The 13,928-nt window shown below is 38.7% G+C and overlaps 1 protein-coding gene across 2 annotated transcripts in view; it reads left to right on the forward strand.

Moving 5' to 3' along the window:
- The window catches only part of prkar1b (protein kinase, cAMP-dependent, regulatory, type I, beta), a 46,445-nt gene that overhangs the window by 3,166 nt on the left and 29,351 nt on the right, over positions 1–13,928 (forward strand). Inside the window, exons 1-3 of one of the 2 annotated variants that reach the window (XM_057345912.1) lie at positions 3,384–3,718; positions 4,235–4,405; positions 4,592–4,683. In XM_057345912.1, the coding sequence (XP_057201895.1) occupies positions 4,253–4,405; positions 4,592–4,683 (245 nt within the window). In that variant the 5' untranslated portion in view covers positions 3,384–3,718; positions 4,235–4,252. Of the gene's footprint in view, positions 1–3,383; positions 3,719–4,234; positions 4,406–4,591; positions 4,684–13,928 lie in introns of those variants that run through there. The other variant, XM_057345911.1, reaches the window with a different exon arrangement.

Consider the following 13,928-nt stretch of genomic DNA (forward strand, 5'->3'; position numbering starts at 1 on the left):
TTAAAAATACAAACATTTTTTTCACAGATTTATTTGAACATGCAAACAGCAGCATAACGAATACATCAACAACAGCACCTGCATTCACATATTATCACATTTTCACGAACCTGCAGCGTTTTGGACAATGGAGAAAAACTAAAATAATATAAATCCAAAGCATAAAATAAACAGGCAAGAAAAAAACTGAATAATTAACAAATTATGACACAGAAGAACCGGCAAAGTTTATTTCCGTCAGAAAGTTTTTTCATCAAATAAAAATAGCAGGCCTACCTCAATCCAAAGCTTGGAGTTTTTATTTAATAAAGTAACATGTTTACGTGTTGTGGTGACAGTCTGGAGCTTGTTGACAATTAGACCCGTGTCAGATAACACCCTTTCAGATGACACAGATGTCCCGGGAATGTAGAGATAACGCCTCGGGAAGCGCGTCACATTTGCTTTCCACCAGCCAGTTTTAGCTAAACATATATAAATCCGATCTGCTACCACCCAAAATACAAACATTATTTTTTGCTTATTCATATTTCACATTCATATTTTTACGTCACGTCTAAAAGAAGGCGGGGAAACCACCGGTCGCGCCATTTTCTTCTCCTTTCCAAAGCGCACGGGCAGCCGATGCTAAGCATCCATGAGATAAGTTTATGTAAAGGATAAATTGATGGCTAGCACAGAAATTCCCTTGCAGTAGCTCCGCTATTAGCTTTTCTGAACCGTAGACACGCCGGGAAGACAGAGAATGTCACAGCGCATTGTGAGCGCGATTGTCCCGTGGCTACATTTTAAACAAAGAACTTGAGCAAGGCTGCCAGTGGCACTCCGTTAGGAGGAGTAAAGCCCTGACAAATGTGGCCTCAACAATCAGATGAATTACACGTGTCCTGTTTCGTCAAGTGACTTGCGTGATCGGATTTTAATCTGTCTTGAAAACGTTTCTGAGGGCATTTACACCTTGTCGTATGCGTCTGCACTCTCCGTGAGTTAATGCTTAGCATGTTTTTCTTTCACCATACAGAAAACTAAAAACATGTACTATTTAATAGTTATTTAAAAACGTATTATTAAATTATTTTTATTATTAAAAAAATATTATTAATATTATTAAACTTAAAATAAACCTTTTAAATCATTTAACTGATAGCATTATCCAGTCAAAATTTTAACGATCGGTTAACGGTTAAACGGTCAATATGAGCATCCCTAATACGCAAGTAAGGTGGGCGTACCTGTCAGTACAATTGTGTTGGAACCTAAAGTTCCAAATATGGTAAGAGGCGTTACATTTCCGTCACACGCTTGCAGTATTCGACCAATCACTATGCACTGGTTAACTGGCCAATCATAGCACACCTCGCTTTTCAGAGTGATGAGCTTTGTAAAAAATCTGCGTGTTTCAGAGAGGCGGGGCAAAGAGGAGATACAAACATGCACGGAATGTGGAAAATACAGAGTTTTTTTTACCTCAAATCGTGTATACACATTGCATTACATCTAAAACAAACGATAATATTTGTTTCAGCCGTGTCATATGACCCCTTTAAGATGCACAATATTTGCGATATTTGCTCAGGCATATCGTATGTGCATTTACCGTGCATTTAAGTTTTTTAACTTTGTTATAGTATTACACTAAACTTCTGTTGGTCCAAACCAATCTCCTGAAGTTTAGATAGATAGCTTCAACCTGTTCATAATTGTGTACTTACTTATGTATGTAAAGTGCTGATCTTTTAATGGAACTCAGATAAATCTGTCCTGTGTGTCTGCGGTGGGTCTCTGTGTTCTCTGTTATCGTGTCTGGTTTCATTCGTGCATTAGTCAGGCACATTATATTATCATGTTAACTGCTATGGCATCTCATGTTTTCTCTCACAGGTGTGTTTGGACTCTTAAAGTGTTATTTCACACACAGGCCTGTTGATGGCTGTCTATAGCTGTTGAGAGCATGTGTGTGTGTTATGTACCCAGCTGTTCTGTTGCATCTGCCTTCGCTTTGGTATTTGTAGCTGTCTCGTTTCGGAAGGCTGCGTCCTCCAGAGGTCTCATTTGAAGCCTGCTACGTCATCGAGGCTGTCTCGTTTCATTAAAGCAGGTAGGACACTCCGTACGCACCCTTCTAATGTGACCTACTTTCACGAGAATTCTATCGAGAATATCCTTCGTTACTAGAGAAAACCCACAATTCTTTGCATCGGCCAACATCTTTTATTTGAATAAACGGCAGCAGCTGCACATTCAATCAAATATGTGGTGCTTAAATGTTAACAGTTTACAATTTGTGTCACGTTTTTTGAATCTTAGCAGGCATATTACGTAGTAAATAGGTTTACAAGTGTTTAGGGATTTTTAAACGTTTTAAAACAGTAAGGCAAAAAATGGTACATTTGTTTAACTCTTTTGGCATTGTTTAGGGTAGAAAGTAACTAACTTTTTACCTCTTAAAATCATGTAGAAATCATTTTAATTCATTTGACAGGTGTGTGAGTGCAACGTGTTGACAATACAAAGTGGTACTTCCTGTTTCCTTTTCTGCCAGTATGTCCTACGAAGGACGTCTCGTTTAACTTTAAGTTGAGGATCCTGCGTATACTGCATCCTTTAGAGGATGAGACCTCCGGAGGACACAGAGGTTTAATGCCTTCCGAAACGAGACACAACTTCTGTCTAGGGATATTTCAGAGCAAGATGTTAACGCTTTATTTGCTCTGTCCAAATACTGTGTCTGTATATCCTTTGAAGAGAAGATTTAATTGTGAAATTAATAGCGTGATATGAAATTTTTACGGTGTTCTGTAACAGTATTACTATTTAATGTAAAAAAGTGATATATTTTTAGGGCATATTTTTATTTATTTAAAGTGTATTCCCAGAAAATGACAAAATCCTGATTTTAAAATGTATATAGACTTTAATTTATTTAATATATTATGACATTCAGGGCTGTACGTTAACTTTTTTTGCACGTAGCACTGGTGCTACAGAGGTTTCAAGTTTTGTAGCACAGGCCAAACAGTTGTAGCACATGTTTAAAACGTCTGTTATTTTAGAAAAAATATACACATAAAAATATTTATGTACTTAGTTTCACTAGATATTTTGGGGGTTTATTTTGTGCTATATTTATGAAAAGTGTTTTTTGTATGACAAAAGGTCTGTGTTATTCTAACAAACCTATACATTTATAGACCAGTTACATTGTGTGTATTTCAGCCTCTCTGCCCAGCACACACAGTGTCATCTCATAGACACACACAATCGTTTGTGCTTTGGTGAGCAGCTTCATTGTTCTCTGTCCTCTTTCATACAATAATATTTCACCCTCTCTCTTTCTTTCTCTCGCTCTGCAAGTGAAATGTCTTATGTTGTTGAACAGTTTCTGAAAGCCATCATAGCTAGCTGTACTGTGTCTGCTGTGAAAACTCTGGGCAGCGCACAGGATTTTCATCATATGCAATTTACAGCGATTGGCAGGATAGTCTAGTCTCTGCCTTAGACGGCACGCTCAGTCCGTTCATTGACTGCCAGATGTATATTGCACGCTAAATTAGAAAGCACTTTGTTGGTCTGGCAAGCTCTTATCTGATAGGCTGACTTCACCTAACCTCCAGGAGTAAAATAGTGGAGGGTTTTTTATCAGATCGTCTGGAAACAAAGTCGTGGTTGTGGGTACGACAAGTGCTTTTGAGGATGAAATAATCACTGGATTTGTCAGGTTAGTGGAATCATATCTTTGTAAGATTCAGAGTTTAGTTTGAAGCACTTAATAGCATGTATCATGATACACATTTTAAGAACATACAAGTGTATGTATTTTTGTGTCATGAATGCACATCCACTGTCATTTGCAAGAACTAGCATTCTATTAATTTATTATTCTAGGACAGTCCTGCTCCTAAATGGGGCATAAAACAAAATGAACTGTGATTGGGTTTTTTTACATCTCCCTCAGATGGTCTTTCCTCTTTTAAGCAAGCAGTTTTCTAAAAAATAATGTGAACCTGAGTTTAAAACTTGTCCTGTTAACATGGTGAGGATAAAGACAGCATCTGCTTTTTATTTTGATCTTCTTTCTACTCTTTTACAGCACTTTGGCCAACCAAGGTTGAACTGATATGTGCTATAGAAATAAAGTGAAATTGGAAAAAAATACATTTTAGAAAATGGTTCATCCATCTCAGTGGTTAATGAATGTGTAATCATGCGTATCATCCACTTTGTCTCTCTACAGGAAGAATGTAAGCAGATCATGGCCCGTCAGAAGTCCAACTCGCAGTCGGACTCTCATGATGATGAAATTTCTCCTCCTCCTCCAAACCCGGTGGTGAAGGCCCGACGCCGGAGAGGCGGAGTCAGTGCTGAGGTCTACACGGAGGAAGATGCCGTCAGCTACGTCAGAAAGGTTACAAATACACTTGTAGTAAACAATGGCTTATTGTAAAATTTTAATGAATTAGATGTTATTAACACATTTTAATAAAACCTCAGTTAGTGCTCCCTTGATTTGCTTTTGCTACTAAGTTTCATTTCATGGAGGTCAAATTTATCCCAGTTCTACTTATTGTGCATTGGTGCCCAACTTTTGCAGGTCATTCCAAAAGACTACAAGACCATGACGGCCCTGGCTAAAGCCATTTCAAAGAATGTCCTTTTCGCCCACTTGGATGACAATGAAAGAAGGTAAATATACTTCTATCTTTTGTATCTGGGGTCGTTGTTTACTTTGTTATCAGGGGTCTATGAATGACATCACGTTTTTGACAGTTCTGTGAAAAATATTAGCCAGTGATTTTAAACGTTTAGTTTTAAATGTTTCAGAATGACCAGAACATTTTCTGAAATGCTATGTGATAAAATTGATCCGTCACATGACTTGACGCACATCTAGGAATTTATTTCTAAAAGTGTTTCTATAGTAATTGATGCACGTTCGTCCTAAATCTAATGCTTATAAACCTCAAGGGAGGGGATTTTGTGTGCGTGTGTTGGTGTGGCAGTTTTGTCAAGAGGGGCTCTCCGCGTAGCCACTGTATTTGCTCTGTTTCTCTCATCGCCATGGCAACCCGATGCGAAATTAAAGAGGAGGCATTGTGAAGGACAGTAGTGGAAAGTGTGTTTTAATGTGGGTGTGGAGAAATCGTGTTACTTGGATTGTTTCGTTTTGGCTTTGAGTCTGAGAGATGCCACGAACCCTAAACAACACTGACGGGGAAAGCCTCTCCCAGCCTATGAGGAATTTTCTTCAGGTTGCTCCGTCTTTGTGTGCGGAATACTGTTTCACAGCTGAAGAAAATCCATTATCCGTGTAGATCCACCATGAAGAGGAACAAACTCTCAACTTTCTGCTCTTAAACCATGAGAACATTCGAAACGCCCCAGATACTCAATATACCCGAAACATTGAGTGATCCCGTCCTCCGCTCAGCTGGAAATTCGCCACACTTATTATCAGGCAACAGGGTTTCTCGCCAGGCGTAGCAGATGTGTGTTTTCATGTTTAAAGATTTATCTCATTTTTGTTTGTTGATCATATATTCTAGTCATCATTTATCAAGGCATTTTTACCTTGATATGACTGATATCATGGGAAGGTTATAAACAACATGAAGCCTCAGAAAGCTCTTCTTTTCTGAGTCAGATTTGTGGAGAACATTAATGTTGTTTCCATGGTTACAGGATCTTCGCCTCCAGCGACAGCCACGTACAATGTCCGATTATCAGCATACGTATCTGTAATTCTGTCAGAGCAACGGGCTCGATTTAGATAGACAGAGTTGTTTATGGTGGAATATGAGACTTTAGTTTCTGGTAAACGGTGAGGTAATGACATTATGTCAAAATCGTTTTATTGGTTTATAGAATTATGTTGGCCTTACATGTCACAAATCTGTTTCCATCCAGGCCACTAATCTAAATATTGATGAGCGCATTTAATGTCTGCGTTTGTTATGGCTGTAATGTACTATATCCCAGACATATTTTCCAACAGAAATGGTATTGCAGTACACTTTAAAAGTGACAGCCCTCTCAGAGCGTCTTCAAATATTCACAGTGGAAGTAGTTTATGGATTAACACTTGTTTGGTTTAAACATTCAACCCAAATCTTTCAGCAGTAGGCTTTACCCTCCCTAAATTGGTGCTCCGTGCAGTAAACCGGTGCCCCAGAGACATTTGTTTTGTAAACGTAAGTGCAGTCGCCATTGGCACAGTTCTAGGTTTGAGATTTTGCAGGCGTGGGCCCGTGCAGCCATATATAGTGGAATGTGCCATGCGCTGCTTGCTTTATTACTGTAGTCAGTAGGAACGTCTTGTTATGATCACTGGAGACGCAAGGCCAGATGTGATGATAATCACCACTGCTGGAGCTAAACATTGCAACCAGATGGCAGATATTGTAAAGGGTGTCTGGCATGTGACAGTCCACCCTAAGGCCCACCCTGGAGTGAGGACATACAGGTTGTTTGTGTATATGGTTGGTTTTGTTGCCATGGCAAAAATATGTAATGACCTCATAGCTGCATGGGAAATGCCCATTGCCACTCAGTTGCACATGTATGTGCAGAAATATAGGACTGCTCGAAGAATTCTTCGCCTGTTTTAAAGATGTTTCAAGAATAGACAATCATTTATGTTCTTGTATTTTGGTCCCAATGTGTTGCACATACAGTTGTTCAAGTTGTTTGTGACAATTTAAAAAAAATCTTTTGCTACATTTTATCACTTATCCTGTTTATTGTTTAGATCAGAAGTTCTCAAACCTGTCCTGGAGGGACTTATTTTATATTTATGTCTCCCGTTGAGACACCCAATTCAGGTTTTGCAGTCTGTACTAATGAGCAGATAAGTTGAATCAGGTGTGTCAGATGAGGGAGACATACAAAGGCCGTTTCTCAATTCCAAGAACGCAAAGAACGGACTTGTGTTCTTTTGGAGACCGGTCTTGCGAGGCAGCCTAGGAAGAACGAACTTGGATGGACATGCCACAGTGACTTCTGGGACGTCAAGCGGATTCTGTATGCGCGCAAGGCTGCATACGATGCATCCTTGATATCGAGAACACATACGGGTACTTTCATGCGTTCTTTGTTCTTGTGCTCTTGAGTATTGGAACCGGACTTTGATGGTTATTGATGACGTAGAGCGAGAACACGAGGACACAAGACCGCTGAAGAACGCATATTGAGAAATGGCCAAAATCTGCAGTACTATGGGTCCCCCAGGAAAATCTTGGGAACCTTAGATTTATTGCAGTATTCCTTATTTGTTTTACAAAAAGGTATATTTTACATAATATTTTAAGTTAAGATTGCATTGTGACAGTAATGTGAATTTTTATTCAAAAAGCACACCAGTTTGTGTGTTTTTCAACATATTCAACACAATCATTTTGATAATATCAAATATTCAAGCTAAACGTTTGGCCTGAAAGATTTATCTTGAGCTCCATAAATATCATTATTCCCGTATTTGTGCCCCCAAACTCTCCCTCTCGCCACAGGGACCCTGCAGCATCTCAGACAACAGGCTATTGTGTTCTAATTAAAAACCTACAATACCAGCAGTCATCAGTAACCAGCGTTTGAGCTGCAATGAACCATTTAACTAAGCAAGCAAATTTAAGGTTAGTTAGGCATTCGTTTCTGGTTTTGGCTCGTACCTGTTTTTAAAAATACATGACTTTCGTCATAGCGTGCTTGTACAACGCCTACAGAAACGAACAGCGATGCCTCTACCAATTGTTATCTAAAGGTTTTCCTTATCTTATTGGCATTCAATAAAAAAAGAAAAACTTAATTAGGTTCAAGCAAACAGTTTCGATATGCAGATAAGGCTGTTGTAACAGGTGGTAAATGTGGCAATGGGCTTCGATCCAACCCACAAGCAACGCAATGCTATGAAGAACTTAAAGGATTAGATTAGTTTGATTTTTAAACTCTTTCGATGGAGGGTAAATGTGTCCAGATAAGTTTTATCGGGTCCAAACACATCTGTTCAGCTTCCCTTTATAATGTTAACGTGCTGTTAGCATAATGGCTATCGGGTTTCCTGGTCATATCTGATATAAACTTCATACTGTGACTGTAAGGAACAGCTGTTTCACACACCTGCGGAGCACTGTTAAAAATGACCTTTAAAGTAGACAGTCACGGTTTTGTAATGGGTAGCTAGTGTGGCTATTGAGTTTCGAACGTTAAAGTTTAGCGAGAGCTTTGTTGCTTCTCTATTTAGCTAAACTGATGAAAGTCGTGAAAATGAGAAAGCAAACCATCAGGGTAAACATGTTGTTTTCTGACCAAACCTACAGAGTGATCTATTGCTAATTTGTCAGTGCTCTCCTGTATTGAGATGGATGTGTCTCTTGAGAGTCTCGGATCTGTCTGCGCCTGCGCACGATACTTCAACTCTGCATGCCTTCATTTGTGGTGCTATGGCAAGCAACTCGGTTACAATTGCACAAATTTTGGGTTGCAGCTTTGAAAAATACCCTTACCCAAAATATTAAACTTTGGCATGTCACTTGTGGATTAATGTCTTGGGACCAGAATATCACAAAAACTGGTGTGCTTTTTGGATAACCACTTACGACACCAAAGCCATCACGATGGCTTTACCTTATGCGAATGTTACCTTCAAGTCATTTTTTTGCATCATGCAGGTACCTTTTCATATTTAAAATAGCAAATGTGTCTTACAAATGTTGATCTCATGACTTTGAATTGCTTTCCATTGGCTCGTCAGTACTTGCTCTTAAACCTTTCACATTTTTTACTAGAACTAAACTACTGAAGGATAAGTTTCATTAAGATCTTTCATTTTTAAATCACCAAAGATTTTTTCTACATCATGGTACTATTACAGCAATTGTAAGATTTATCTGCCCTTGACCATTAAATCTGCGCATGAAAACGCATATACGCACTTGTCCAAATAGCACATGTTATTTGGATGGTATTGGGTCTTTGATGAAAAGCTTTACGCAGTCAACACTGAAACTGTAAACTCACTGACTGCAATGCACTCATGTCCTGTCTGAGACAGAAATACACAGGTCACAATGTGACGCTGTGAAAGTAACCGGGCTGATTCACTTCCTGGCATCTCCTGAATGCAAAGATCTTCTGTATATAGAAACAAAACGTGTGGATAATATATTTACTAGGGATTGTAGATATAATGTTATGTCATCATCATGCCTTGTTTTATTTAGCTGTGTAGGAAATCAACTGGCTGAGGGGTCAAGACCGAAATATTAAAGCGAAGAATTGATCTATTTTGTCACATACATTGAAAAGAATAGTTCACCCCAAATTTTGCAGTGTCGTAAAGGATTGTAAGTAATAACAATGTTTTCATTTTGGGGTGAACAATTTCTTTTAATCAATGTGTTCTTCACTTTTTGTGACGGTTAACAAAATCTCAAAATTCTTTGCTGATTAAAACTGTTAAATGTTTTCTTACGCAGAAAGATTTCATTAATCTTTAAACGAGTGCCCTTGTGTTCACTTAGGGAAGAGCATGAAGCTGTGATAATCCACCAATTAAGTGGCAAGTAATGACCCATCTGCCCTTTGACCTCTGACCCTGACCCATCAGCCTCTGCCCTTTGCTCTTATAACTTAGTGCTGATGGACAGTGAACATCTTTGGAACCCACAAAGTGAATCAGATCAGAAATGTACTCCACAATAAAGCTCCTCAGTTGTTTTTTTAAGAATCTGATTCCTGTTCCGATTCAGCATGTGCAGATTACAGAAAGGTTGTGAAGTGTGAAAGCACACGCAGGACGTTTCTGTCATCGGTTCTTTAGGGTTTTTAAATAGCACAGCCTGGAGTCTACTCTGTAGGCCACACACGCAGCAGAGGTCTTGTGAGGTGAAATGATTTCATCCCAGTCTGTTTTAGGCCGACGAAAACGGGGTACAGAGGAAGTTGCAGGTGACGTAACTGTTGGCTGCATCGAATGAACTGAAACCACAGCATCAGGCGACTAGATGACACCTTTGACACTTCGATCTTGTCCATGGTGGCTGTCCATTTCCTTTAGATGTAAACTCAAATGATGTATTCACATAACAAACAATGAACCCCATGACTTATGCACCCATTAGACCAATTATGCACCAAAGTCATTTAAACAAGAGTGCTGTCGTAGGTCCGTATGTCATCTCTGCCCAGAAGCTCAAATGATTTCTGCTGAGTTCTGATATCATTTTTCTGCCCCATGTGCGTTTATTATATGTGATATAATTGATATATTCTCCCGTTTTGGTAAGTGAAAATCTCGGTCTGGTTGCTCGGAAAAGTTATAGAGCAGCTCTTTGGCTATCGTTCTGTAGAATCGATCTGCCAGATGCACATGAAACACAATAATCGTGAGACCCTGCAGTTCCATGCACCCTCCTGTAAGAGATGCTGTTTCTCCAATTCATGTGTTTGTGTTTCTTGGTTGAAGTGGGTCATCAAAGATGCAGCATTATATCAGCTCTCTATTATTCAGATGTGTTGTGTTGCTGTTGGCTGGTAAACTCCAGCCCACAAAAGGCTGTGGTGTTTGCCTGCGATGTGGGTCGTATCTGGAGGTACTTGACAACTTTCACACAGGTGTGTTTGCTTTGGCAGCGACACACACACACACAAAAGTAAATGAAAGGAGGAAACGGTGTTGGCTTATGAGAAGCCCTAATTGACTTGGCTTGAGGGTGTTTGTCTGGGCAGTAAGACAGCTGCTGTGTATGTGTGTGTGTTGGTGAAGGTTGTGCTCAGTTGGACGTTACACTCCGTTTATTCCTGTACAGAATTACTGCGGGTGATCTAGTGCTACTTGAGGTTTAAGGTGCTGTTGTAAAACGATGCTGTGTGTGGTCAATGTTTAGCATGGCTTTGTGTTGTCACAAAGGAATTTTCTGCTAATGAGGTCACTCTCTCTCTCTTTCTCTCCCTCACACACACACTTTTTCTCATGTACACTCGTCCAATTGTACATTCATGTCTTTATATTCCTCTATAATGGCGTCTCAGATCAACAGCGTGTACCGGACCCATCTGGATACCCTGACATGACCTCTGACCTCTCATTTTTCTGCTACCGTCCTTCTGAAATTTACTGGAACTGTATCTGTGAGCATTGCTGTTTTTAGATGGCATTTAGTTTTATAAGTACATGGCACCTGATTTTGATCAATTCTTGTCAATTACTTTTGTATAACAATGCTTTAATCTGAAACATAACTATATACTATTAAACTATGTATAAATGAATAATAAAAACACAATAAAACAAATAACATTTTCAGATATCTGCGGTATGTAAGGTGCGATTGAAATTGAACGACAGATCAATCTGCATAGACGCGACATCATTTCCTGTCCGTGCGCTACTCTAGTTCACCTTCTGAATGTCTTTTAGTCTGGAAAACCTTCTGCCGCCTCTCTAAATATTGTTCCAGTAAGTGCATATCCAGCATTTTTAGATGTCTTTTCCTCTCTTCTCCTCCTGTGAACTGGGTAAACAAAGTTTCCTGTTAACACCAGAACAGAAGGGTGAGATATTTGTGCTGAGCTCACCTCTGCAAACACATCACTTCCTGTCCACGGCTGGACAGAGAGAAACCACGAGGCAGCATGTTCAGAGAGAATTTTTTTAGGAATAAGGCCATGGTCACACTTGACTTCTTTTTTTAAGCTGCTTGCGTCTGTTTTACATTATCTAATCCTAAGGAGTAAACTGTGTTTTCAAAAAAGTCCTGAGCGCTTTTTTAAACGCCAGCACCAGCGTCTTTTTCTGCAGCTCAGAGCGTCTTTTGAGGTTGAAAAAAGTTCAACTTTTCTGAAAAAAACGCTCTATGTCAAGCACCTTTTTCACAGCTAACCAATATCAGAGACCTGTCGTTTCATAACAACATGCAAGGAACGTGATTGGTCGAGAAGGACCGAAAAAATAAAATGTCGGCCGAAACGCCCGTTGGGGCACAATTTTGTATAAATGTAAGTTTTATTTTCACTTTCAATAACTTCTGATTGCATTTCTAGCGAGAAATTAGTATTGTAGTTTTTAAATATGTGATTGGTTATTGCAAAGACGATCTGTTTATAATTCAAATAGACTTCTGTTACGCTGCCTATGAAGCCTGTCTCTCTAAGCTACCTTTGCGTGCTATCTTTGAACATTGCCGGCTGTTATTTGTAACCACAACGCTGTTAACTAAAATAGCGCCATTGTGGTGATTGAGGTAAAGTAATTGAGGCGGTTGGACTTGACAGATAAAAATCTGACTGAAAAGTTGTAGGTTCAAACTTTTCAGAAGCGGCGACGCAGGCTGAGAGATTGTGCCTTTAGTAGAAATGCATACTGTAAGTCTACTGTTAAAAGAATAATGTAATGTAAATAAAATGTATCTAGATCGGAGATATGACAAGACAATATATCTCCTTTCTCCTTTACAGGCAGTGTTGGGTGTAACTAGTTACTAAGTAATTAGTTACTGTAATTTAATTACTTTTCACTTGAAAAAGTAAAGTAAGGGATTACTCTAGTTTTTTCTGTAATTTAATTACAGTTACTTTAAATACTTTGTGTAATATATGTGTGTGCAATAGTGGAATTAACATCAAAATTCAAAGTCCAACTTTAAAATGAATGCTTTAATGTATAATTCTCACATTTGTAATACTTTGGTCAGTAAATAAGAGTACTTTATGTAGTTTATATTATTTATTTGAATGAATTAAAAGAGCCGTTTCATGTCTATCCTTGAATCACTTAACTAATCAAGGTTGATGTAGGATATAGAAAGTAATTAGTAATAAGTAACTAAATACTTTTTGGAGAGAGTAATTTGTACAGTAATCTAATTACACTATTGAATATGTAATTAGTAACTAGTAATTAATTACTTTTTCAGAGCAACTTACCCAACACTGTTTACAGGATTTCATTTTTCTCTGGCTACATCATTTGCTCGAATTCCTCGTTTGCTTTCTTTATTAGACTTTGTTTTTTGGCCTTCGTAATCTTTTGTGAGTTGGTTATGCAGCCAACTATGTGAAAACATACAGACGCTTCATATCAATCCCTTTTTTGCATGCTGTGTCAAAATGCGAGTGTGTTGTTTAAGTACAGACCCAGAAGAAACATTTTATTGCTCGGAGATATTGCTCAGGAGAATAGAGTTATGTTTCTTTGTCTCTGATATTTCTCCCACAATTCCTAAGGAGTGATGACAAAGAAGCAAGTTGCTGACCTTGGGTACAGTAAGAGTTTGATAGTTGAGATTGGTATGAGACCATTTTGAGTTCATATTGAAATGTTAGAGCTTGGTTTCTTGGTTTTAAAACACAGTTTTTGAAATTGTGAAACTTTTTATAAGACACATTACTTGTTTTTGTCCTGAACTGACAATTATTACGGTTGTGTCTCCTTCCCCCATCCTTCACTCTCTCTTTCTCTTCTGCTCACGTTTGGCATCGTCCTGTTGTTCTGTTTTTCCTCCCTCCCAAACATTCCTACATTGTTTCTTTTTTCTGTCAACACTGTGTGTGTGTTTTGCAGGATGAGAGGTCATCATACTCGCTGTTTCTGTATTGTAAGGGTATTTGTGTGTTTGTGTGTAGTTGTTTGAGGTGTGTGTGTGTGTGTGTCACAGAGACAGCACTGGATGTCCTCATTCACAACCGTGAAATAATGGTTTATTTAGAATGCTCTTTGATGTCAGGAGACGGCACATGAAGCTGTGTTCATTCATTCATTCATTCAATCATTATTGGTTTTGCTAAGGCGAATGTCACCATGTTCTTTATTCAAAGGGCTAGTCATTTGAAGTATTAAACTCAGATGTTATAAACATGAAGTGATCAGATGTGCAATTTGTGCTTAGGGTTAGGGTCAGATATGAATAGAAAGATATGAGTCATATCTTGGGACCGGC

This window comes from Triplophysa rosa, linkage group LG11 (assembly GCF_024868665.1).
Source record: "Triplophysa rosa linkage group LG11, Trosa_1v2, whole genome shotgun sequence".
Classification (NCBI taxonomy): domain Eukaryota; kingdom Metazoa; phylum Chordata; class Actinopteri; order Cypriniformes; family Nemacheilidae; genus Triplophysa; species Triplophysa rosa.